The sequence below is a fragment of the Verruconis gallopava genome (assembly GCF_000836295.1).
Source record: "Verruconis gallopava strain CBS 43764 unplaced genomic scaffold supercont1.11, whole genome shotgun sequence".
Taxonomy (NCBI): Eukaryota; Fungi; Ascomycota; class Dothideomycetes; order Venturiales; family Sympoventuriaceae; genus Verruconis; species Verruconis gallopava.
In genome coordinates, this window is record NW_015622147.1 from 692,438 (window position 1) to 715,948 (window position 23,511).

The following is a 23,511-nucleotide window of genomic DNA, read 5'->3' on the forward strand; positions in this document are numbered from 1 at the left end:
AACTTGGTATTCTTCCGGGTACCCAGCTCTCCGCGTAACGAACCTCTGAGAGTAAAGATAGGAGTAAGGATAATATCTGCTTACTAGCGGAATCTGGACGCATGCATGGGAAGCATGCAGCAAGCGGTCCAGGAACAGGCCTCACCTGTTGTATCGAGAATCCCGGAAGTTTATGAACAGGGTGCTTGGGTCCCAGTTCGGAGATTGACGGCCTGCCCAAGAGAACGGCGTCATCAACATTGCACCAAGACAAGTGTGATTCTTAATGCCGCTACTAGGTGGGAGGACGATGACAACGAGACCTATGACGAGACGGCCTCCTTCACGGTACCAGTACGGAGACGATCACGGCTTCCACCAAAATGATCGCTCTAAAACCCAAAAAATTTGCATCTAATCTACTGGATAATGTCATAACTTGCATCTGCTGCGAACCAGGAGGTATTGTCGGGTCGAAATACCAGCTATCCGGACCAATGTTGAGTGGACGCCTTGCAGAGTTCCCTGGGTTTTGGGTGACCCGTGCGCGGATTTGACACTGGTTTGAGCAAATGGGCCAGGATCCGAAACTGGGAACGTTGATTTGATCGTCAGCATTTCAGCAGACTCAGATGCCGAAAGTTTGCGCAACGGGCAATGCGATGCAGCTGCGGCAAGTGTCGATCATAAGTCTTTCGCGTACGTCGATCTTGATAGCAATCTACAAACGGCGTACTCTACGAGTACAGATATCGCGAGTCACCACGCGGATCAGGTCCAAAACAAATGACCACCTGGAGCCAGACCCACATGAGGCCAAGCGTTTTGACAACCTCCCTGCGGATGTCAAGCACCGATGATGCAACCAAAATATCAGGATATTGCGCAAGTTGGGGGAAGATGGGGTAACGGCCGCGAGCCTGACCCAACGGCAGGTCGAAGAAGAGCAAGCTGGGGGCGATTGCAAAAGCAATTATGTACGGAGAACAGTACTAGTGAAAGGCTAGACCGCAGGAGATAAAAGCGCACTTGTCAAAGTCCAGACCTGTGCCAGCTGGTGGCCTGTCCACATTTACCTACCCATGTGTAGGACGCCTTCACAAAGCGGTCGAATATCGTACGATATGTCATTCATTGCAGAAGAGAAGCATGTAGAATGCTTTGGTCTACAGAACGGACAGCGAAGTCTAGTAGGTGCCCAAATCCTTAATTTCTGTTTGTTGTAGTATCCGTAGCGTATCGACTGGTAAATCCTCCTCGATCTCATGCGGCGACATCTTAGAACATGAATGATGAGGATGCCTGATATATTTGGGATGACGACGTTCAGAAATGCACACCCGGTACCCAATCGAGCTTTTTTTTTAAGGTTCGCAGTACCAGTGCTAGCTGTCTTTGCAAGTCGCAGCGAGTAACCTACATAATGCCCCGAGTGTCGGACGAGTCATGACCCGTCAGGGCCGCAGTGTTTGTTATTGGCTCGCCTACGACCATCATGCCCTCGTCATACAGCCATGAGGCTAAAGAGGCTCGGCACAGCGGCAACGTTGCCATCTGCCATGGTATCTACCAGGAAGCTTTCATAATCGGGGGTGCGAACCGGTGCATCAACCCTCAAGGTTGACCTCAAAAAATAGGCCTGATCATCACCGCACCTTGTACACCGGGTAGCTTGCACGTTCATGTATAGCAGAAATGCGAGATTACGTGAATATGCGTTGGAGATTGGACACTTGGGCTCGCTCAGTGAAATACCGCGGCCTTCGAATGCAGGTCCTTTCTGAAATCGAACAATTGTCGAACCTTCTTCTCTCTCTATACCAGTTGGAGTTTCATTTCTTCCTCAGCCTTTGTAGATCTTTTTTTTTTGCGCGAAGCCAGTGCGTTGCCTACCCTCTGCCTGGCTATGTTTCGACCTTTTCCTTTCTCACGAGCCGCCATGGCACTGGCAGCGTATTCTTGTTTGAACCCTCAGGCTGTTTTCGCTGCCCCTAGTGAGTCCCTAGTTTATCGACGGGATGCGACCTCCTGCGTGCGATAACCCATGCATCACACATCGGCAGCCAGAGGATTTGCTGACATGCAGGTAGTGTTCGGCGTTGGCTGATTTGAGTCTTCTCGTGTATTACCCGAATAGCACGGAGTACACAGAAAGCATAGACTCCTATTGGTCTCTTACAGCACAGCTGGATCCTTGGTGTATTGTCACACCTCGAGATGCGGCCGAAGTGTCCACCATCGTGACAACCATGACTTCGGTGCAGTGCCAATTTGCCGTTCGTAGCGGCGGCCACATGCCCTGGGCTGGCGCCAGCGATATCACCAACGGCGTTACCATTGACATGGGACTGATGAACTCCATCACCGCCAACGATAATGGTACAGCTACAGTGTTACCTGGTGCCACGTGGGGTGAAGTTTATGCCGCCTTGGATCCGTTGAACCTTGCCACCTCCGGTGGGCGCGCTGCTAGTGTCGGTTCCGGTGGTCTAGTCATTGGAGGTGGTAATTCCTTCTATGCCGCACGCAAAGGTCTTGTTTGCGATAACGTTGCTCAGTTCGAGGTTGGTGTAATCAGGTCTTGGCGAGAATGGACTAACACGTGCAGATTGTTCTTGCTTCGGGAGAAATCGTCTATGCAAGCAATGGAACCAACAGTGACCTCTTCCAGGCTCTGAAAGGTGGCCATGCAAACTTCGGTATTGTAACTCGCTATGACCTTGTTACGTTCCCTACCGATGGGCTCTGGGGAGGTACCGTAGTGTACCCGGAGAGCACGACGGGGCAGCAGTTGGCTGCATTCGAGAACTTCGTCCAGAACATCCAAAATGATCCATACGCATCTACAATTTGCATCTGGCAGTACAACAGCACCACAGATACAACCATTGTGCTGAATGCATATGATTACACGACACCCGTTGAATACCCACCAATCTACGACGAGTTCTTTGCAATTGAACCGCAATTATCTAACACCATGCGTGTTACGAACATTTCGGATCTCATCAGTGAACTTGGTGTCCCCGACGGTTACCGGTACGTTTTTGGCCGTCCTTTTTCGTGGCTCGACTAATTCGATGTCAGGGAGCTGTTCATGACCAACACCTTCGTCCTTGACTCCTCTGTTCTTCAGAAGGCTCTTGACCTTCACAACGTAACTCTTGCTAGGATTAAGAGCGGAAACCCGTCGGGACACTGGAATTATGTGAGCATGGTACAGCCACTGCCTCCTCTGTTCACGGAACACAGCATTGCAAATGGCGGCAACGTGCTCGGCCTTGATAGGTTTCTGAACGAGAATCTAGTCAGTAAGTACAATGCTTCCTCTTCACACTGGCGCACGGCTGTTGACACGTCACTCTCTCAGTATTCCTTGCATTCCCATCCTGGCAATATGCTGCAGATGACGACCTGTTCAGAGACGCCATCACCGCGCACATCAACGAGATCAACAGCTTCGCGGCCAGTATAGGAAAGGACAACCCTTGGGTCTATACAAACTACGCGGATATCACTCAAGATCCATTGGCTGGATACGGAAGCGAAATGGTGGCCAAGATCAAGGCCGTAGCTTCCAAGTACGACCCGCATGCGATCTTCCAGACGCTGATGCCGGGCGGATTCAAAATTTCGACGGTTGCATGATTGTGTATGAGAATGACATGAGCGACTTGATTCAAATGTTCATACTTTAGAAGGGCCACATTTATATCTCTTGTAATCTCGGGGTGCCAGAGTGCATTGGCAGTAGCACTTTGAAAATTCACCCTGCTTCTTCATATGAGCACAAAACTGAAAAGTGGCATCTTCTATCCCGCTTTTTAGACGAGCATTTCCTTGCAGTTTGAAGTCTCAGTGTACGCTTCAAGGCACGTATCAGAACCTTGACATACTCGTTCCATCAACGCTCTTGATCTCGCATGGATCGGGGCAAGGTGCTGGACGTCTAAGCAATGGGCGGACAAATGTCGAACTCGACAGTCAAAAGTCGACAATAGGATAGTCGGAACGATTGGCGCGTGCTCAAAGCCACGGTAGCAAAAATTGAGTATTTGAATACATGTTAGGAAATTTTCAAACCAGGGAGAGAAAAAAAAAACCTCTTGAAGAATCAAGAGCTGAGACTGTGACCTAATGGTAGCAGAGGGATTCGAACCCTCGACACTCTCGTGACCAGAGTCATAACACTTCTCATTGGCTGAAGTAAAGACTTACTGCCGGCCGTTAGTACATCCACCCAGACCAGACTTCAGAATCACTCACAATCTGGCGCCTTAACCGCTCGGCCATGCTACCGGCGCTAAACACCTCTAAAATTCTTGTAGGACATGATGTACATCTGTCATTCTTAGTCAATGCAGGAATTTCGTGAGATGCAACTTGTCAAGCCCGTTCTTCTATGCAGCACTTTGTATGCTCAATGACAACTCTACACCCGCCTCTTGACTTTGTAAGCTGCCTGCACGGAGACCGGATTGCACAGACATATAAGCAACGACCCGACCCGATCCCTCGTTTACGAAATGGAGAGAATCAGAACAGGCGAGAAACACATGCGAAAGGTTTTTCTAAGGCACAGGGCCTCTGCATTTTAGGGTTTAATGATTTAGAATGAGGTCTCGTGATCTGTTACGTATAGCATCGGAAACGCATCTCAGTAGCTACGTTTCGTTCACAAAGACAAGAATTGACAGCAATTTCGAAGCTCATCTTTAATCTCTAAATGATTTTCGTTGCACACTTACTTAGCAGACGGGGCACATATTATTCTCTCATCTTCCCTCGCAACTTTAATCCACTGGTTTGAGAAAAATGGCGCAAGTTCGACGTTCGATTCTAAGTTCAGCAAACTTTTCAAACCAAGACATAGCAGCTTATTTGTTTGGACATTTCCCACGTCACTTTTTTTATTATTTCGGAAAGACAATGGGAAGAGACGTAACTCGTAGGCCAGCAGCGACAGCAACAGCATAATGACATGTGTCTGGCCTATTCACACGTCTCCAGTCTCGACCATTGGGAGGATAGGTGACTGGACACACCACCAAACCGGACGTTTACTTTTCAGCTAAGATATGCTTGTCATTATTGCTATCGTCCTAAGAAGGACTTCGTACAATATCCCTTTTTTTGAGCATAGCTGGCTACAGCACGATCCTTTCTTAGATCTTACTTCAGCGAAGCTTCATATAAGAAATGCCACAACGTTCGTATTAAAGAGATGATAACGCCGGCCTCAGGTGGACTTGCCACTCAGGATCTGGACAAGCTCCGATGCAACGGCATCGCCAACTTCAGCGGTCGTTGACGTGCCGCCTATGTCCGCCGTGCGAATACCCTTCTCGATAACCTGCTTGACTGCCTGATCGACAGCGAGAGCGAGCTCAGGTTCACACAAGGAGTACTTGAACATCATGCTGACAGAGAGGAGCATGGCAACGGGATTGACGATGCCCTTGCCTGAGATGTCCGGCGCGGAGCCTTTTCCACGTTAATCGTATATCTCGTGTCGCTACTTTGGAACACATACCGTGAATGGGCTCGTAGACTCCATTGACCTTTGTCTTGCCGTCCGGAATAGCTCCAAGACTGGCGCTCGGAAGAAGGCCAAGTGAACCAGGTATCACGCTTGCTTCATCACTGATGATGTCGCCAAATAGATTGCTCGTGACTATGATTCCGTTCAACGCCCTTGGGTTCTTTACCATCAACATAGCCGCCGAGTCGATTAGATGGTGACCGTATTCCAGCTGCGGGAATTCTTTCGTCATGACATCATCCACGACGCGCCTCCAGAGCCGACTCGTCGCGAGGACGTTCGCCTTGTCCAAGCTCCACACCTTGGCTGGTGGCGACTCTTGAAGGGCCAAGTACGCAGAGAGCCGTACTATGCGCTCGATCTCCGGCCGAGAGTATGGCTCGACGTCGTAGGCTGTGCCGTCACCAGTGTCTTCTTTGCGATCACCAAAGTACAGGCCTCCAGTGAGCTCGCGAACGACGGTGAAGTTTACGTCTTTGCACACGGACTCTTTCAGAGGGGATGTTGACACAAGACTTGGCGAGGCGAAGAAACACGGTCGCAAATTGCCGTAGGTCTGGAGCTCTTTTCGGAGTCGGAGGATGCCTTGCTCCGGACGGACCTGACCTGTGCCCCATTTCTTAGTCGTAGCGTTAGCCAAAAATGCTGTCGTGAAGTCGAAGCAGTCGAGGAATCATACTGGTCCTCCAATGGCACCAAGTAATACAGCATCTGCGTTCTTTGCGGCATTGAGAGCCTCGTCTGTCAGAGGGGTGCCGTGAGCATCTATCGAGCACTGGTACTATATCAGCATGTATACTTGGTGCCTCAGAGTTGCTACATACACCACCCAGCAATTCCTCACGAATGTTGAATGTGGTGTCGGGTCTCGCTTTTTCGATTGCTCGGAGCACTTTTATGGCTTCGGCTATCACCTGGGCGAACGTCAGCCAGATCTAGGACCGGGTCGGATGCAGAACAACATGCCTCCGGGCCACAATGGTCACCTGCGAACACGACAATATTATGCGACGGCATTTTGAGGTCTTGAATTATTTTGTGAAAAGTTCTGTGGGCTCCTACAGGCAGATGCATACGTCTACTTGTGCCTTATGATTCCAGAAACTATGCCGCGATATCGGAGGTGATCATCCGATGCCGCAGTTGTCCCACAAGCACAAGTGTCGAATGAGCCTGTCTGGAAAACACATTCCTAAATACGACGCCTGAGCCACGGCGACTATTCTGGATCCTGGCATGCATTATGGAGCTGCTTTGACAATTCTGTTTTCGCATCTGCTTACATTGAGACTGATGATTGGACCCCACATAATATCGCACAACCACCCTTAGGTCAATCTTCTATAACGACACCTACTTTCATCGGGTACTCTCGATGGCAGTATTGGTCATGTCTTATTTATATAGACACTGGACTAAAGCCTTGTTGTTCCAGAGAGAGCCTTCTGGTCTGATATTGGGAATCTCTACCACTACACTAGTCCAGACGTGAGATTCCATATCCCACGATTGTACGAATTCGGGACCACATCAAGTGAAGTTGTGCTGAGGTCAGCATGAGGGCAGGAGTCACTTTCAAATCTGTCTCACATGCAGAGATTTGCTATGTTCATCTGAAGCCAGAACGTTCTCACCGCGATATTTCTACATTTGCCTGTTCCAAGCGCTCTGTCTTCCTGAACAAATCAGCCGGAGTGGGTGACTCTAGCGCGAGGCTGGTCCGACCAAATCGGGACGTATTCGCAGGCCGCCATAGTCTCTGAACTACCGGATAACCAGGCCCCAGATTGGTATATCGTATTAGTATGAAGATGCGTCCGCTTCCACCGATGGTGCTCCTCTCTTCACGCGAGCCTGCCAAAGACTTACGGGTGAACATGTAGAAATACTCGGAGCTGCACCAGCCGCAGTTGCCACCTTTCTTTTCGACCCCGTGTTCAGCTTGCCCGATCGTTTGGTGTCGTCTGGCAACAAAACTATTGAGCGCGGTCGCTAAGCGTGCGTAGTCGCACAGCCTGTGGCCACATACAGCACTCTCGATAACTCTATGTGACAGCCTCTCCCCTCTGACAAAGTCGTCGTAATGACTTGAGTTGAATCTGAGTCGGTACTCGACCCTCAGGATCAGTTGTCCGTCGATCGCCCTTGCCATCGACCGTGCGCTCCACAACCACTTGTGATAATCGTATGGAACCCCATTCTCGTGGTTTCTACAATGACCACCTACAAAGCCGCACATGGTGAGAAAACCTAGGGGAAGTCCGAACGCCGGACCAAGACGCTGTTGCTTCATGACGCGAAAAATCGTCGCACCGTTCAGTTTGGGCAACCCCGCGAAAGCTCGGTGGCGCTGTAGGACCTTGCACGGCTTGCGGAACATGCGGCTTAAGAAGTTTGGATCACGGCAGTGGTACGTGTTGCACTCAAAACACAGCACCGCCATGCCTGGCAGCTCTCGCTCAAGGATCATGAGGAAGCTTTGGATCTCCTCGGGTTTGCTTCTGAGCTGCCGAGCTGCAGATAGACCAACCAGACGCAGGGCGTGCTTACAAGTGAGAGATAAAGCGACTTTTGCGTGGAGGGGAAGGTGGTCCATGATCTCGAACCAGACGTCGAGGGGTATGTTGAAGATGAGTGGTAGCGACCCGGCCAAAGGCTGCGCGAGAGAAATACGACTTCTAGAGCTTGAGAGCAGTGGGAGCTGATCTGCGGTAAGCGGCTTGATAAATGTCAACAAGTTTCCCATGTTGCAAGTCTCTGATACTTGATCCGATTTATGCTTGGCTACCGTCGTCTCTTTGGCTAAAATACATGGGCTTGGATAGATATTTTTGGGGAGAGAATGTTAAATACTTGATCACCAGGTAGCTACTTGGATTAACTTGGTTATCTGTATCGGATTTGGATAGTGTGGATCATAGGTCCATATAATTGCCCGAAGTGACGTTTTTAAACCACTTGAGTCCCACATCGGGCTTAAAAAAAGGACTCGGTATGCTCAAAGGTTCGCAATATGAGCAAAGTCAAGATCGTTGTGCTCTTCATGGTAAAGGATCATAAGTTGCAATCTTTGCCTCGAGGTATATATAGTGTGTCCGCGCGGTGAGGGTTGGGCAACGAAACCGCTTTTTATACGTAGTGACGCTGGTTAAAGGCTTGCAGGCCCGCGCAGAAAGTGTGGCCATGCGCATGGCGATTGATGAAGAGCTGCATCCAATCTTCATCTCAACTCACCAACTTGGGCAAATTCTGGAATTTCCCACATCTTCTCCTCTTGTCTCCGTCTGCCCTGTTCCTTCGTTGCCAGCGTGGTGATACGATTCACGTTGGCTGCTTTCCGTTCATTAACTTTTCTGGCCTTATCCTTTGCAAAGATCTGAAGCCCCCTCAAATGCGTGTCCTTGCCATTTTGATGATTTTCGCAAATTTTGATTTGGACCAACATGGCGCGCAGCACCGGAAGCCTTCTTCTGTCGAGATTCTCCTTCTCCTCATCGCCGTCGCCCGTGCTGTTGTTACCGTCCTCGCTATCCGAAATTTCATTCGGATCACCGACATCTTCAAAATCCACATCGACCCATCCTCTAGGCGTTTCAAAACGCATTACACTGAATTCTTGAAGGTCGTTGTACCCTGTTCCGGCGAGAAACTTGATCAGAGTAGGGGTGTAACTCTCGTCCAGGTCGAAGTCTAGATAAATACGAATGCCCACAATTTCAACGAGTTTGAAGAAATGAATGTTTAGATGATGAGGCTGCGGTCCATCTGATTGCCAAAATAAATTCGTGGACGGAGCACGTAAGGCTGCAACACCGCAGCCCGGTTTGGATGACGATACGGTCCATGATGCCAGCGAAGAAATCTCCTTTAGCCCTGGTGGAGCAGGAGGTGGCGCCGTTGGTCGACCTTCTTGTGCATTAGGGTCTGGGGATAGAGTTAGCAGATGTTTATGAGTATATAGACGGAGCTGCGAAACAAAACGAAGGTGTAATGAACGGCGAACCCATGCAAAGCACTAAAGTTCTCACGAGAAGATCGCAACGCTTTTGTGGGCAGACTACTTAGGAAGTGGCTACAAGCATACTGAGCTAAAGTCGGCAGACCACACAAGAGTTGCAGATGCGTGTATACTCCTCCTGTCAAGTCGCAATTCAGGCCAGGCTTGATTGTCCAAGTGGCCAAAGGAGTTTTGCTGCTGTAGCTGAGCACAAAGCCAACTGAACGGTTCACGAACAGGGCTGCTGATACTGCGGGCTGAAGATGATTGTTCTTGATGTCCAATAAGCGCAAGAGCATCACTGTAAGGGTGCTGCGGTGACTCAGGTCCATGGCATCGACAGAGACATGTTGGTAATCACACCATGTAATGTCTGAAGCGCATATTTGGCGGCGTGGCAATGAATCGTGTAAGAGGCGCCCTATTACATGACTAGCCCCGGATACGATCCTTGAAGATGATTCCGGGGCGGCCTTTCAACAATCCAAGCGTACAAACATACACGCAGGCGACTAATGAGAAGAGACGGACGAAGTTTACTACGCTGGGATGTAAGGTCGCTGCAAAAGATATATGTGAATATCCACGAAGAGCGCGGGAGCGCCAAACAACGCTGGACCGCAAATGTGACCTGGAAGCCACCTGACAAAGGGGTGATCGCCGCAAGGGCAAAGTTGGCAAAGGGAAATGGAAGCGAACAAAGACTCACCGATGATGGCATCGTCTTCCTCGTCTCCGATCTCCTCGTCGAGCAGTTCTTCGGCAACGTCCTCGTCCTCGTCGTCGGCCAGCATGTCGGACGGCATGTCGTCGGCACCGAGCGGTTGATCACCGTTGGTGGACGAGTGCATGCGGGGTATCGCCGCCATCTGCTCTCCTATTAAGATCTGGCAAATATCCTGAGGTGGACGATGTCGCCCGCTGGCCGTGTACCAAAGTAGAGACTTCGCCGAATCGCCAGACGCCGATCTTTGGGGTCGTACTTGTACGTGGTATATGTTATGTACGAGGTGCGCGTTAGCCGGAGCAGTCAAGCGTCGGTTTCAAGACCGGAGTCAGGGTGCTAAGCCCGAATAGGCAAGTCAGCCCCTTAACACCCATTCTCATGCGTCAACTGTGGATGAACTTCGATGCCGTCTGCAACCCCAACGCACGAAAAACCTTCCCGCCACGTTCGAACCTCCTGCAAGGCACATGCTGAATACCCACTACTCGGTTCTGCACCCACGCGCCCATTCTCATTTGCCACAACTTGTGCCGTTTGTAAGACAATGCCAGCAATCGACTGACGGGGCGCACGACAGGGTGAATCACCGTGGCTGCGGCAAGGACACAAAGAGAGCATGGAGACGCGGATCGTTTACCGGGTCATCTCCAACGATTGAGCCCAAAAACTGGATGCGCTTCCAGATCGTGAAGAGCACGAGGTTACCATTGGGCGGCGGCGACGGACCGACGACATGGAAGAATGGAACATTCTGCTCAATCGCGATGACCGTGCTGCACCAGTCTAGCACGCTTTCAGATGGACCGCCCCGGCCAAAAGTGGGCTTCGGCGAAGCTTCGATTGCAGCTTAAGCCACGTTTCGTGTCTCAGCTGACAGGTCCGTCCGCGCCCTTGGTCCCAAGCGGTCGGGGTGAGAATCACGGTTGGCCACTCAAGCCGCGTTCTTCATCAAAAGTTGTAATTTCTGCTTCGGCACGCTGCCTTGCTTTCGCCATGGATGGGTCTTCATGCGTGCCTCTGCTGGTGGCGATCCTCCTTGTGACAACCCCACTTCTCTCTGTGCCGACGCAAACCATGGCACGACTGAAGTACAGTTTGGGTTATTGTTGTCAAAGCAGCATGTGCACTGCTAATCATTTTTGCAATACCCCGGTCCTTTCTCAAAACCTTCTGTGTCGCCTTTTCCTGGTCGTTTTTCGACGCTTCCCGTTCCAGACTTTTGTATCCGGTCTCTTCAAGTACGGCGAGTCGACCTACCGAGACGTCGCTCCCTGGTCCTGTGAATCCTTCCTCCCCGCGCTTAATTTCTTCTGCCTTCCCATTCCATGCTAATTCCATTTACAAGAACAGACCATTGACCAAGCCCATCCCGCTTTTTCGTCGTGCTGCTATACTCAGGGCACGCTTCCATTGCCCTCTTCCAGCACTCCAGCCGTCTATTTCTAGCTGTTCGCTTAATTAAGCTTAACATCCCTTACGGTGCCTTGGCGGGATCATGTCGCCATCGAGACAATAGCTGTCCAAGCGTCTCCAGCTGACGGTCCTTTATCGAGGCCGCTAATTCCACCCCAAGGATTCTCACCTTCCCCTCTAAGGTAAGCAGTCTCTGCACTCCTACATCTCCAATCCGTGATCCTCTCCCAGGAGACTTTCCTGTGCTGAATGGAGGCTCACCATGGTGCAGCCCGAAGAGTTTGTCGCGATGGCAGGTGAGACCAAGGCACCGCAGCTCATTGCCTCGGTGTCGGTCTTTCTGCCGCTCGCAATCGCTGCGGTCGTGATGCGTATCTGGGTTCGCATCAAGATGATTCGTAACTTTGGATGGGACGATGTCATGATGGTTGTGGCCTTGGTGAGCTCGACGCTTTAACTATACAAATCATCAGTCCTAACCACAGGGTAGCTTAACTTTGCCATGTACTGCAGTGCTTTGATGGTCATCGTTGCGAATGGCGGCGGAACACATCTGGCACACCTCAAAAACATTCGCCTAGGGATCATTTTCACAGTCGTGGCCGAAGTCTCCTACCTAACTACCATCCTCTTCCTCAAGATCTCACTTGGACTCTTCTTTCTGCGGGTCGTTCAGTCGAAATGGCAACGTAGAGCTATCTACGGAGTGGTAATCATGTCCACTCTCATTCAAGCTTACCATGCGCTGTTCTATATCTTCGCGTGCGGCAACCCAAGATACTACCCTGAACACATCCTTGCCGACAAATGCATACCAGGCCGCATTCAAGTCGATCTAGCATATGAACAAGCCGCAGTGACCACTGCCACGGACCTATTCTTTGCCCTCATACCGATTCCCCTCTTATGGGATACAACTCTCGATCGCCGGTCGAAGCTGTCGGTAGCTTTTGTACTTCTTCTCGGAACTGCCGGCATCGTTTGTTCTGTAGTACGTTTCAAGTATATCAACGGATTGGGAAGCATGCACGACTTCTTTTGGACCGCTGCGAACATATCACTCTGGAGCCTTTTCGAGATGGCAACCGGTATCATTGCCGGTTCCCTGGCTACCATGCGGCCGCTCTTCAAACGATTGATGTACAAGGCGCGTACGATCACCCAAGTTGGAAAGACGAGGAAGAGTGGCGATACTGGACACGATGCCTCACGGACACGAATGCTCTCCAAGAAGAAGTCATACGGGTCGTCGACCAGCAAGTCGCAGAACGCAATGTCGATGTGGTCAAAGTCGGTTGACCCAAATCGGAGCTATGCCGCGACAATTACGGGCGGCTGCGACCATGATGATACGGACTCCTTGTCGGATTTTGACGAGGAACGCGGTGCACAGCTTGTGAACCTGCGTGACGAAAACATATACTCCAAAGATATATGGAGCAAGGACCCTGAACGCTCTAGAATTTGGCCTTTCGATGACAGTCAGTCGATACGTAAGATGGTGCAGGTGGAGGTCAGATCCAGTCAGGAGAGCGAGCAACCGTGGGCTGCCGCAAACACCGAGAGCTGGAACGCAAGAATGCAAGCCATATTACGGCCGCCTCCAAGGATCAGGAAAGGCAGCAAGGACGACGATTCTATTCCTGAGTGGGAGAAACTCCCTGATCTCATCCCTCCGAGCAGGAAAGGCAGTTCGGATTCACAGAGCAGAGATCCACCGCTAGTGCGTATCACGACGCGATGATCTGAGGGAGAACGACGAAGACGAGCACGTGTATCACGAGAAGATAGATGAGGAGATTGGTCTACTCCGCTTAATCACGAAGTGAGGCGGATGGCCTATGTAAAACATTTGCATATGTGGTGGCTTTGTGATGTAAGACTTAAGGATGCATTTGAGATACCCGAGACTTTGGACTAGCATAGGCATGAATGTAACGAGTTTCTTGCGCAATATCCCAAGCGATTCTCGATGATAAATTCACGCATTTCGAAGGGCCTAGTTGGACGCAGCATGGATCATTCGTTGGGCCACATCGTATAGAGCGAAGACGCATTCGTTCATCGCGTATATCGTACATCATCTGAAGTCGAGTGGATTCCAGTGCTGACCTAATTTAGTTAGTCCAAAGGCTTGAGATGTGTATTCCCCCCTTAGCCTCGACACATCTTAATTAAATTAGATGCACGTTTAAAGAACCTAATAAACGCAACACGCAGCCCTAATGCAAATCGCAAATCTCGGATCGATCGGCGGCCTGCGAAGCTTCAGCGTCGTTCATCTTTCACGTGGACAGTCCCACGTCCCCTGTTTTTTTTGTCTGCGCTCCATGCCGCCTGACATCGTCCGAACCGGTCGTGGAAGGTCTTACAAAATCTTGGGGCTGGATTGGGTTTTGGGATCAAGCTGGCGCTTCCGCCGATCTTCAAAGTTGCTCCGAGTGTCTGACCTGATCCAGTATCACAAGCGCTTTAGACGGTTGCGCTTCCTTAACTGTGCGGATAGATTCTTTCCTTTCTTTCCTTTTTTTTTTTTGGCAGTTCGGCGCAACTTGACGTGAAGAGGACCGGACCACAAGGATCTACAAGGCCATCAAACGGGCCCCGGTCCGTCAAAAGCAACTTATCAGGCTCACTCGGACCAAACTGACGCTTCTCCAGATCTTGGACCTGCTTTTTTCTTGGCCTTGAGGATTTTGCAGAGCAAGCTCCGAACTGGGAGGCTCTTTTTCCATGAACAAATGTGTCCTATCTGTTCGAACTCTGCTTCCGCGGGTCATCTGAATTCAAGCGGAAGCGAGGTGTGCACGACGGGCTGATTTCGGTTGCGCCGAGACAGTTGGCAATGGCTGTGTAAAGAGCGTCTGCAGATCCGGGTCTTCATGCTCGTTGCGCAACGAAGCGACTGTAGTTCAGAAACCCGTGTAAGACGTGCCGAGCCCGTAACCAGTAGTTCAATGGATTGCTCTTCAAGAGCATCATTGCCTCCCGTCTTCACAAACGAGATAGACTAGTTCCAAGGTCGCCTATTACGAAACTGCTGTTCGTGATCTGTACATGCCAATGCGATTCAGTATTCAGTTTGAGGGGAGAATCTCCTGACAGTCTACATGTATACTGACTCTGTATGTGAAAAAAATAAAAAAAAAAAAAGAAATCTTGAAAGCATCGATCGACACAGCAACGTCTAGGACGCATATTGATCTCAGTTCAGAGGCCCTATCTACAGCAAGTACGAACCAATCGAACAGCAAAGAGAGACGTCGAGTGAAGCCAGAGGCATGATTCCAAGGTGCAATTATCTTGGACGAGGTGACGGCATTTCTCGACCAACTTGGAAATGGGACCAATCAGAAGCCGCGGTCCCAAGGACGAGCCTCGTTCGGCCTTGTCCAGAATTCTCAAGCGAAGTAAGGTAAAACATACTTTCTGTGCACACCGTTGTTGAACCGATGAACAAGACTCTTGATTGCAAGTTCGGTATGGATCAGCCTACCGAAGTACACAAAATCTCCCTTCAAAAGCGACTCGTTCCTTCGGATTTCCAGGACAGCCAGGCGATCGTGGGGGAGTTGGGAGAGCCTGCCCTCGTTCGATTCGTCTGTTTGGATGTCTCGCCATGGACGTTGATGCCAGCTGCAGGCACAGGCAAACGAGGATCATTGCATCCTCCATGTCTTCCAGCGGTGTTCGATGACGCCAGCAGCTGATGTTCCCCCGCCGCATGCACGGAGTGGTGCCGGATTCATTCCGTCAAATCGTTGGGGGGGGTACATGCAAGGAACAAAATAGCGACCGGGACGCATCAGGCTGCAACGGATGTATCGACTCAAACTTCACGAAGTGACCAAGACCCCCCGAGAAACGACCGCTGGAGCTCGCGCCGCGAATCACCCACGTCGGCGCGCAGCTACGAAAGTTTATATTGCAGACAGCGTGGCCGAGGAGCTTGGGATACTCGCTTTTTTCGGGGGTCCGCAAAAGGGAAAAAAATAAAGTCATGGCAGGAGAGATGATGCCGCTCGTCGCGCTCGAGGAGCACTTCTTCTCTTCGCACGTCAAGGACTGGGCGAGGTACGGCTACGGCGAGCAGTTCAAGCACCTGCCGAACGTGGTGAATCAGCTGCTTGATCTCGACGCGCTCCGGCTGTCGCACATGGATGCGAGCGGCATCGCGATGCAGGTGCTTTCGCACGGCCCAGGCCTCAGCGTCGGCGGCGATGGCGACGCGCTCTCGGATTGCCGTCGGGCGAACGACCTCGCGCACGGCGCCACGCAGCGGCACCCGGGACGGTTCGCGGCCTTCGCGGCGCTGCCGATGGGCGAGCCCGAGGCGGCCGCTCGCGAGCTGACGCGGTGCGTGACGCAGATGGGCTTCAGAGGCGCGCTGGTCGACAACCACGTCGCGGGCCGCCACTACGAAGGCGCGGCGTACCACGTGTTCTGGCGCACAGCACAGGAGCTCGACGTGCCCGTCTACTTGCACCCCACCTGGCCGGCGGACGGGGTGCAGAAGCCGCAGTACGAAGGCGAGCTGAGCGCGGGCGCCGTCGCCAGCCTGGGCAGCTCCGGCTGGGGCTGGCACAGCGACGTCGGGGCCCACATCCTCAAGCTCTTCGCCGCCGGCATATTCGACCTGTTCCCCAAGCTCAAGATCATAGTCGGCCACTTCGGCGAGATGATCCCCTTTATGCTCGAGCGTGTCGAGTACCTCAGCAAGCGATGGGGCGAACGCAAACGCCCCTTTGGCGTCGTCTACCGCGAGAACATCTGGATCACGACCAGCGGCTGCTGGTCCGTCAATCCGATGGCGTGCATTCTGCGCAACACCCCGGTGGACCATATCCTCTTCTCGGTAGACTATCCGTTCGCGAAGAATGAGGAGGGTCGTCAGTTTATGCAAGATCTTGAGAAGAGCGGCCTGGTCACCCAGGAGCAGCTTGAAATGATCGGGTACAGAAATTCCGAAAAGTTACTGGGTCTTAGCGTCGCTGACGGGCGGAAAACAATATGATACAGGGTAATGATTTGGGCCTCTTTTCAACGTATGTACGCAATTGAGTCTGGAGCTCTTAAATCAAAGACCATTTCTACGGTTTCCTCGATGTCTAGATCTCGCATGATTCTATGTGAACTTGTGCTGCTGAGCGTCGACATCTGCTCAAGCATCCATCAACGACACTGCTAGCCCATCCTTCTGCTCGACTTCCACCTTTCTCATTTTAGAATCTTTCTTCTTCCGAACGCTGCCTTGGCGTTTGGGGGACTGCATTGCCGCCGCCGCTGCATTCGAAGCGGCTTTTGCCTGTCGTCGTTCGAGCTCCTCTATATCTTCCTCAAAAAGCTTCGCGAGGGCTGGGCGGTACGCTTGGATCTTGGGAATGTCTCCGACGCAAACGCGCATATAGTCGAATGAGAAGAGTATCGGCATCCTCTTCGGCGTAGGCAGCAAGGATGGTGCTTGTTGCTGAAGGTCCAAGTCCTCATCTTCTGAATCGTCTAGAGCCATGTTTTCCGCGTTTCCAGACTGTGCCGTCGATTCTCCAACGTCAACGACAGGTAGATCCTCGGCATCGGGGGCAATTTCATCCACTTCCTCACCAGCACCGGGCCCCTTGGCCTCACCGTTCGGTTCTTTATCCGTCTCCTTCACAATCTGCTTTGCCACCTCCTCTGTGTCGCGCCAGATGTTTTCCAGGACGGGGATCTTCTGGTACCGTTGTGAGAAGTGGGAAAGAATGAGAGACTTTGCTTGCATGAGACTGGCAACTCCGATCGCTTCCCCCACAGTGCTGTGTTTCTTCGCTCGCGCCTCCCCTTTGAGTTCATCGTCAAAGGTTGCCTCGTGAATCAACACGGTCGAGTTCTTAGCTACCCATGCGAACGTGCCCGAGGGTCTGCAGTCGCCGCTGTAAGCGACTGAAAATTTGTTCGGAGCCTGCAGCAGAAGTGCGCGCGCTGCGTTGCAGTGCTCAACGTTGACGGCAACGGCGCGAGAAAGACCAACCAACCCTTTGAGCAAGTGTTGTCCAAGACGGGTTTTGCTCATCCACGGCGTCGGTTTGTTCAGCACGATCCCGGGACGCGGAAAGATGGCGTTGGCGCGATTTGGGTTCTGGCCCTCGCCTGGAATGGGAACGAGAGGCAATACGTGCGTGAAGCCAAAGTCCTCCACACTCGAAAGCTCGTCCAGGTAGTCGATCAGAAAGCGGCTGCCCATCACGCCCAGATATTTGGGTCGCTCATCGAATGGCTTAGGGGATTGATAACTTGGGTCTTTCTTGATCGTTTCGAGCAAAGATTTCGCAACTTCCGGTGACATAGGCGGGCACTTTGTCGCCTTTCCATGTACGACATCAAACCAAGCCTTGATAACGCTCGCGGTTCCCAGATGGTGATCTGCATGGCCGTGGCTAATCCAAATCAGGCGTAAGTCTTTGAGCACGTCTACAAGTTCACTCGGCGTGTAAACTCTCTGCAGCTGCCCCATGGTATTTTCGCCCGCATCAAGCAGGTAAGAGCCCCAGCCAGGTACGCGGACAAGCGTGGAGGAAACATTACGGTAGCGCGACGGCATTGCGGAGCCTGTGCCAAGAGTGACGACCTCAACGTTGCTATACGGGACTGATTTCCTCCATTCTTCAAGTTCTTGCGCAAGAGAGCCCTGAACAGATGCTTTGTGCACCTCGTTGGCAATTTCAATTACCTCCTGCGACTGGGCCGTCGATATCAGTTTCATGGTGTCGAGAGGCGGCACCGCACTTGACTCTTGTACTTCGAGCTTGGGATCCAGCTGGACCGTTATGCCTCGCTGCGCGAGCGTGACGTTCGGCAGCGCAAACAAGTCCAATTGCGGGTCCACGTCTCGGGCCCAGAGCCCTGCCTCGCGTCTGAAATTGGGGGCCGGCGAGGAGGAGTTGTCAAAGTAAGGGACGGGGAAACAGGACTGGTCTACCTGGGCGAGCTTGATGGCGCTCTGCGCGGCGCCGAGGGCAACAAGATGGTTTTTGCTGTGGTCTGGTGAGCAGATGATGTGCTCAATGTCCGGCCTGTCGAGTATGAATTGCTGCAGGGCCGGATTGTCGGAAACGCCAGGTCCGAGGAGCCAAAAGTAGGTGCCCACGCCGGCTGTGACTTGTGCGGAGTTAAGCTCTTCCTTCGCGAGGAGACCTTCGATGTATTCCTCTGACGGCAGGTCTAACAGTGCAAATCCGCCGGCCTGAATATCCGGGCCTAAAACTTGATGAGGCTCAACCACTGACCCATTGTCTAGCTTGATCGAGTTTCCCTTCGTAAGCTGCGCAAAGAGAGGACCGGGAGGTACACCCAGTTCAACCGCCTTGGCTCTATCGAATTTTCCTCGCAGTAAACGTCCTCGCACGATATACGAGACAGCCTCCCTCGTTGCTGATGTAGGTGGCAGCTTTGCGACCTGGCTTGCAGGCCACGGATTGCGTACAAACACTTTGAGAAAAGGGTTCGGGAGTGGTCCGTCACCACCGGGTAGAGGACCTTGATAAAGCTCCAGATCCTTTGTTTGGTGATTGCGCACCCAGATCTTGGCAGGCATGACCACGTCCTTGAGGTAGGTCTCAACGAGCGAATCTAAGCGCCATTTGGAATTGAACATGTCGTCGATGATACGCTGCCTGACGAGATCTTCCGCACTCTCGTCATCGCCGACACCTTCAGACGGTTCTTGAACCTCCTCATTCGTGTCTCGCTCCGACCCGTTCGGTTTCACGACCAACGCAAAGACGTCCATGTTTGGATCGACGATCGACGGCAGCCTTTCTCCCGACTCGTTCTTCACGGGCGCCTCGTCCTTCACGTCCCGTATGCGCGTCGGCGTGCTCTTTCTGAAGATGAACTTCCTCGCCGCGGCCACGCTGTGCACCAGATTGGGGGGTCCGAACACCTCGATCTCATCGCTGACCAGCCCGCTTTCTGACTTTGGCGTCTTGCCTTGACTCTTGAGTTCAGCTGCCGCCGACGCGTTCGCGTCAGCCATGGTGAGAAGCAGGCCTAGCAGGCCGCCGGTCGTCTCGCGACTGGTCCGGCCCGACACGAGAATCTTCTGCACTTTGCGCAGCGAGATGTTGAGCTCGTTTAAGGCGCGCATGGTGCCCTCAGCCATGTGCCCCAGCAAGTAGCGTCTGTTGTCGAAATGGAGCAGAAGGCATGCCCCAGATGTGTCGGCTGTCGGCACCGTCAAGATCTGTATGTACGACTTCATCGTTGAAGGTCGAGCGTTCTTCTGTGCGTGGTAGGACTTCCACCGATCTTCTAGACTGGGATTGATACGTTCGTCTCGAAAGAAGTACAGAGGCCTGTTTGATAGCTTGGACAACACCTCGACTACAGCACTGGAAGGAATGCGTTTCTTCTCCTCGATCTTGGTCACGGGCTTGAGGGGTGAACAATCTGTCTTATCTTCCTGGGCGCCAGCATCCTTATTGCCAGAAGCTACGACACGAGAAGTCACCGGCGAGCCGCTAGCATGGCCGTCTGCCGATCTGGTACGAGGTCTTGCTTTTTCTCCAGCTTTCGTGCCAGTCCGTCTCGGAAATGGGCTCAAGAACGACGAGTCTCTGCCCTTCTTCTTGACGCCCTGATCCTCAGTCGTGCTCCTTTGCTCTTTCTTGCTGGTTGGAGAGTCGCCGTCTGTGTCGTTTGAGTCACCGTCGTCGTGCGCCCACCGCCGCTGACACCGACTTATGCAGGATGGGATGGCGTAGTGCTGAATGTGGCAATTCGCGAGTCGAACGCGCCCTGCCGAGGTGCGAAGCCAAGCCAATGTGAATGTTCACAGGCTCATTACAACAGAAGTGCAAAAAAAGAAGCAGCCTGTGGTCTGCGTGAAGGCTCAGGAATGACGGAAGACTTTCTTTGTAGACCGATGCGGCGACGGGAGACTGAATTTTTTGGTTTAGCGCGTTGAAAACCGTGGCCAGGGTCGCGTGCAGAGGCGGCGCAGGCTGAGACACGAAGCGTTACTCCAAAGAACAGAGAGACCTTCAACAGTCCATGACCTCGTAATCATGTCGACGACACAATGCGCCAGTGTTGCACGCGGCATCGCATGTGCACGAACTTCATGCCACCTGTTCTTCACATCCAGCGCCCACGGTGTACGTCGTGACCGCGCCCTTCCAGAGACCGCCGCACAAGATTCTGCCCGTGGTTCTACGAGCACAATGATGGCTAGAAAATAGTTTGGATTGTAGTTACTTCACTACGCTATATACCTGTGTTTTCCTTATCCAGCAAGGGCAAATCTCAGGCCTCCTTGCGAAACACATGAACCCCCGAGCGTGAGCAAAACCGTATTTCCCACTTTCCGCACGCTCCATAACCACAAAAAACCTAAGTACAACGCCGCTGATATCCCCACCCAGAGAATGGCAGCCAGTAGAACACAAATGAAATGTTTTGATGCAGAGTCGTGACCGCGTTAGCTTCGAGGCAGTTACAGAGCGGATAAGATATACAAAAGATCTATGAAGACAGAGAAGATAATGCAGCGCTTATGAACAAATTAAGACAAACAGCATTCCTTTTGCCATAGGAACGCAAGCTGCGAGCCTCGTGCCGCTTTACATGCGAAGGCTGGCAAAGAGTGCATCCAGCCGTCGGCAAGCGGCATCAAGCCGGGCACACGATCTCTCGAAGACGGGCGACATCTCCACCGATTCTGTCTCAGTCTGAGAAACGAGGTCAAAAACAGACGTCTTAGAGGTAGGCAGCTGACCAATGAGAGCGATCGCGTCTTCCAGGGTAGGCTGCGCTGCATTGACGGTAGAGGGCGCAGTGGCAGTGGCGTAGAGCGTGTATGCGGGATCTTGCTCGTCAAACTCTGGTGTGGTTGTGACCTCAATCTCTTGAGCCTCGACAAGTGTGTCAACTTCGTCCTTGCCCGGCAACTCTACAGCGGCTGGAGTGCTCTTCTTGGTCTCCTCAAACGCGGGAGCTTCAGCGTCTTCCTCGGACGAATATTTACCAGACAGTGCGGGAACGTCGACGGGCTCGTCGGGGACGGAGGTCACAGCGAAGACCTGTGGCTGTGAAAAGTTGCTTAGGCCCATGTTGCCCATATTCCAGCTGAGTTGGGAAAAGTCGACCTGTGGTTCCGGAACGAGGGTCATTCCTACATGCTGTGTCTGGTTGCCCCCGAACTGCTGCGGTTGACCATAGGGATTGACGTCCTTCTTGATCTGAGGCTGAGGGGTGGCGGACTGCGCTGCAGCACTCGTTGAATTAGAGACTACAGCCGCAAAGGATGAGGCGATTTCCGGGTCGCGGCTAAGCTCCTCAAGGAAGGGGCGGAAAGCCTGGTGGGCGAGAAGCTTTTCGGTCAGAGATCGGAACCGTGCGTTCTCCTCCATGAGAGCGCGATTTTGAAGTCTAAGTTCGTTGACTTCGTTGGTCTTCAATGCGACCTCGCCCTCAAGTTGACCGATGTATTCTATTTGTCGTTAGCACAATCGTTGTCCTTTGTCTCAAATGAAGGCGCGCTGTATCCAGCGATCTGAAATAACGTACCCTTTCTCCTTGAGCGGAATGCACGAGCGGACACTTTGTTACGGAGCTGTCGACGCTCCTTGCTCGACAGCTTCTTGCCTTCCTCCGAATTGAGCAATCGCTCGTCTTCGTCCATTTCATCCTCGTCCTTCTGCTTGCGAACCATGGTCGGCATCACTGGGTGCTCGGGTGACATGGACGCATGCATCATGCTGTTTTGGCGGATTTGGTTGACGACACGGGCAATTGTCTCCTCAGCGTGGGCGTCAATGGGACTAGCCTTGCGTGCTTCACGCTGTTGCTTTTGCTGCGCAGCAATCATCTGTTGACGCTGGGCGGCAGCCTGCTGCTGAGCACGCATCTGGGCCACCTGCTGGTGCATGCCAGGATAGTACCTGATGTTGGCCTGGGCCTCCTCCTGCTTCTGAATAGCAGTGGGATCGACGAAATCCTCGGCGCTTGCCTGAGAGTCGTTCGGGTAGAAAAATGGAGGCAGCGAGGAGTCCATTGCCAGGTCGCCGGTCATGGATCCGAGGCCGCTTTGCGAGCCCATGCCATCGAAGAAGCCAAAGCTGGACTCATCGATGCCGCTGTTAAAGCTACCGAACATATTCTGGTCGTCGTTAAGCGGGCGCAGGCCGGCGATGGAACCGGTTGGCAGACCAGTCTGCTGCTTGAAGCGTCCGTAGTCGTGGCTGGGAGCGATGGGTGCCTGATCGTCAGCGTCCAACGGAAGCGCTGTGCTAGTCGGGCTTGCCATGGTCGAATGCGACATCGAGGTGACGGCAGGCATCTTGCCCTTTCCGTTACTGGAACCGGGTGTAGGCGAGGCCAGGTTACTGAAGTCAACCCAGTTCTCCATGTCGGACGGGTCGACGCATTGGTTCTGGGGTTGATGCTGAGGTTGAAAAGCCATGGAAGGGAAGTGTGTGGTTGACATGGCCGCGCTGAGTTGATGAGCCAATGGTAAACAATGAGCGACGGCGACGACGACGACTATGTCGACGTCTCAGTCGAAGGGCGCAATCGAGAGTGGAGATACTATGATATCCTCAAGGCAGACGGCCAAGGTTGTGTGTCTTGTCGCCTAGGCAGATTGTCCGCGTCAGCTCGCTGTTAGCGTCCGGAACAGGAAAGCTCGGAAGCAGCGGAACGCAACGAGGAGACGACGCTGGCCGTCAACTACAAGCGATGAGATGGTCGCGAAGGCGACGGGCTAGGAAGTTTGGATGCAAAAGAATTGTACGTGAGAAGGTGCGAGTTTGAGAGAGTGAGAGTAGATTTGAAGACGGGCCGTCGACGAGGGAAAGGGGATCAGGAGAGAAAGACTGT

The 23,511-nt window shown here is 52.4% G+C and overlaps 6 protein-coding genes and 1 non-coding gene across 9 annotated transcripts; 2 read left to right on the forward strand and 5 right to left on the reverse strand.

Annotated features, from left to right (window-relative positions):
- Positions 1-4,117: 4,117 nt before the first annotated feature.
- On the reverse strand, positions 4,118-4,278 carry PV09_04173. The gene has a single exon. It is a non-coding gene; the product is annotated as a tRNA-His (tRNA).
- Positions 4,279-5,218: 940 nt separating this feature from the next.
- PV09_04174 (3-isopropylmalate dehydrogenase) lies at positions 5,219-8,267 on the reverse strand (the record flags this gene model as incomplete). Its single annotated transcript, XM_016357482.1, has 5 exons — positions 5,219-5,463; positions 5,513-6,140; positions 6,201-6,296; positions 6,346-6,435; positions 7,290-8,267. 5 exons carry the CDS (start codon positions 8,265-8,267, stop codon positions 5,219-5,221), a joined length of 2,037 nt encoding a protein of 678 aa, XP_016214886.1.
- A 474-nt stretch (positions 8,268-8,741) lies between these two features.
- On the reverse strand, positions 8,742-10,387 carry PV09_04175 (uncharacterized protein; the record flags this gene model as incomplete). The annotated part of the gene is made up of 2 exons (XM_016357483.1): positions 8,742-9,445; positions 10,228-10,387. The coding sequence occupies 2 exons, from the start codon at positions 10,385-10,387 to the stop codon at positions 8,742-8,744; spliced, it is 864 nt and encodes a 287-aa protein (XP_016214887.1).
- Positions 10,388-11,372: 985 nt separating this feature from the next.
- On the forward strand, positions 11,373-13,609 carry PV09_04176. Of its 3 annotated transcripts, XM_016357486.1 has the most exons (4): positions 11,373-11,524; positions 11,591-11,840; positions 11,930-12,097; positions 12,149-13,609. In XM_016357486.1, the coding sequence occupies exons 3-4, from the start codon at positions 11,948-11,950 to the stop codon at positions 13,400-13,402; spliced, it is 1,404 nt and encodes a 467-aa protein (XP_016214890.1). In that variant the 5' UTR covers positions 11,373-11,524; positions 11,591-11,840; positions 11,930-11,947; the 3' UTR covers positions 13,403-13,609. The 3 variants fall into 3 exon arrangements, with proteins under 3 accessions (XP_016214890.1, XP_016214889.1, XP_016214888.1); XM_016357485.1 differs by having other exon boundaries at positions 11,373-11,840; XM_016357484.1 differs by lacking the exons at positions 11,373-11,524; positions 11,591-11,840 and having other exon boundaries at positions 11,855-12,097.
- A 2,049-nt stretch (positions 13,610-15,658) lies between these two features.
- PV09_04177 (uncharacterized protein) lies at positions 15,659-16,672 on the forward strand (the record flags this gene model as incomplete). Its single annotated transcript, XM_016357487.1, has 1 exon — positions 15,659-16,672. The coding sequence occupies one exon, from the start codon at positions 15,659-15,661 to the stop codon at positions 16,670-16,672; it is 1,014 nt and encodes a 337-aa protein (XP_016214891.1).
- PV09_04178 (uncharacterized protein) lies at positions 16,450-20,545 on the reverse strand. The gene has a single exon (XM_016357488.1). The coding sequence runs from the start codon at positions 19,892-19,894 to the stop codon at positions 16,820-16,822; it is 3,075 nt and encodes a 1,024-aa protein (XP_016214892.1). The 5' UTR covers positions 19,895-20,545; the 3' UTR covers positions 16,450-16,819.
- A 314-nt stretch (positions 20,546-20,859) lies between these two features.
- On the reverse strand, positions 20,860-23,508 carry PV09_04179 (uncharacterized protein). Its single transcript, XM_016357489.1, has 2 exons — positions 22,201-23,508; positions 20,860-22,123 (listed from the first exon to the last, which is right to left on the reverse strand). The coding sequence occupies exons 1-2, from the start codon at positions 23,117-23,119 to the stop codon at positions 21,255-21,257; spliced, it is 1,788 nt and encodes a 595-aa protein (XP_016214893.1). The 5' UTR covers positions 23,120-23,508; the 3' UTR covers positions 20,860-21,254.
- Between the last annotated feature and the right edge of the window lie 3 nt (positions 23,509-23,511).

Coding starts and splice junctions, on each gene's coding strand:
- PV09_04176 (XM_016357484.1), top strand. CDS start 11,921: ATGGTGCAGCCCGAAGAGTTTGTCGCGATGGCAGGTGAGACCAAGGCA. Junction 12,098..12,148: donor TCATGATGGTTGTGGCCTTG/GTGAGCTCGACG, acceptor ACCACAGGGTAG/CTTAACTTTGCCATGTACTG.
- PV09_04178 (XM_016357488.1), bottom strand. CDS start 19,894: ATGAAGTCGTACATACAGATCTTGACGGTGCCGACAGCCGACACATCT.
- PV09_04179 (XM_016357489.1), bottom strand. CDS start 23,119: ATGTCAACCACACACTTCCCTTCCATGGCTTTTCAACCTCAGCATCAA. Junction 22,124..22,200: donor ATTCCGCTCAAGGAGAAAGG/GTACGTTATTTC, acceptor AACGACAAATAG/AATACATCGGTCAACTTGAG.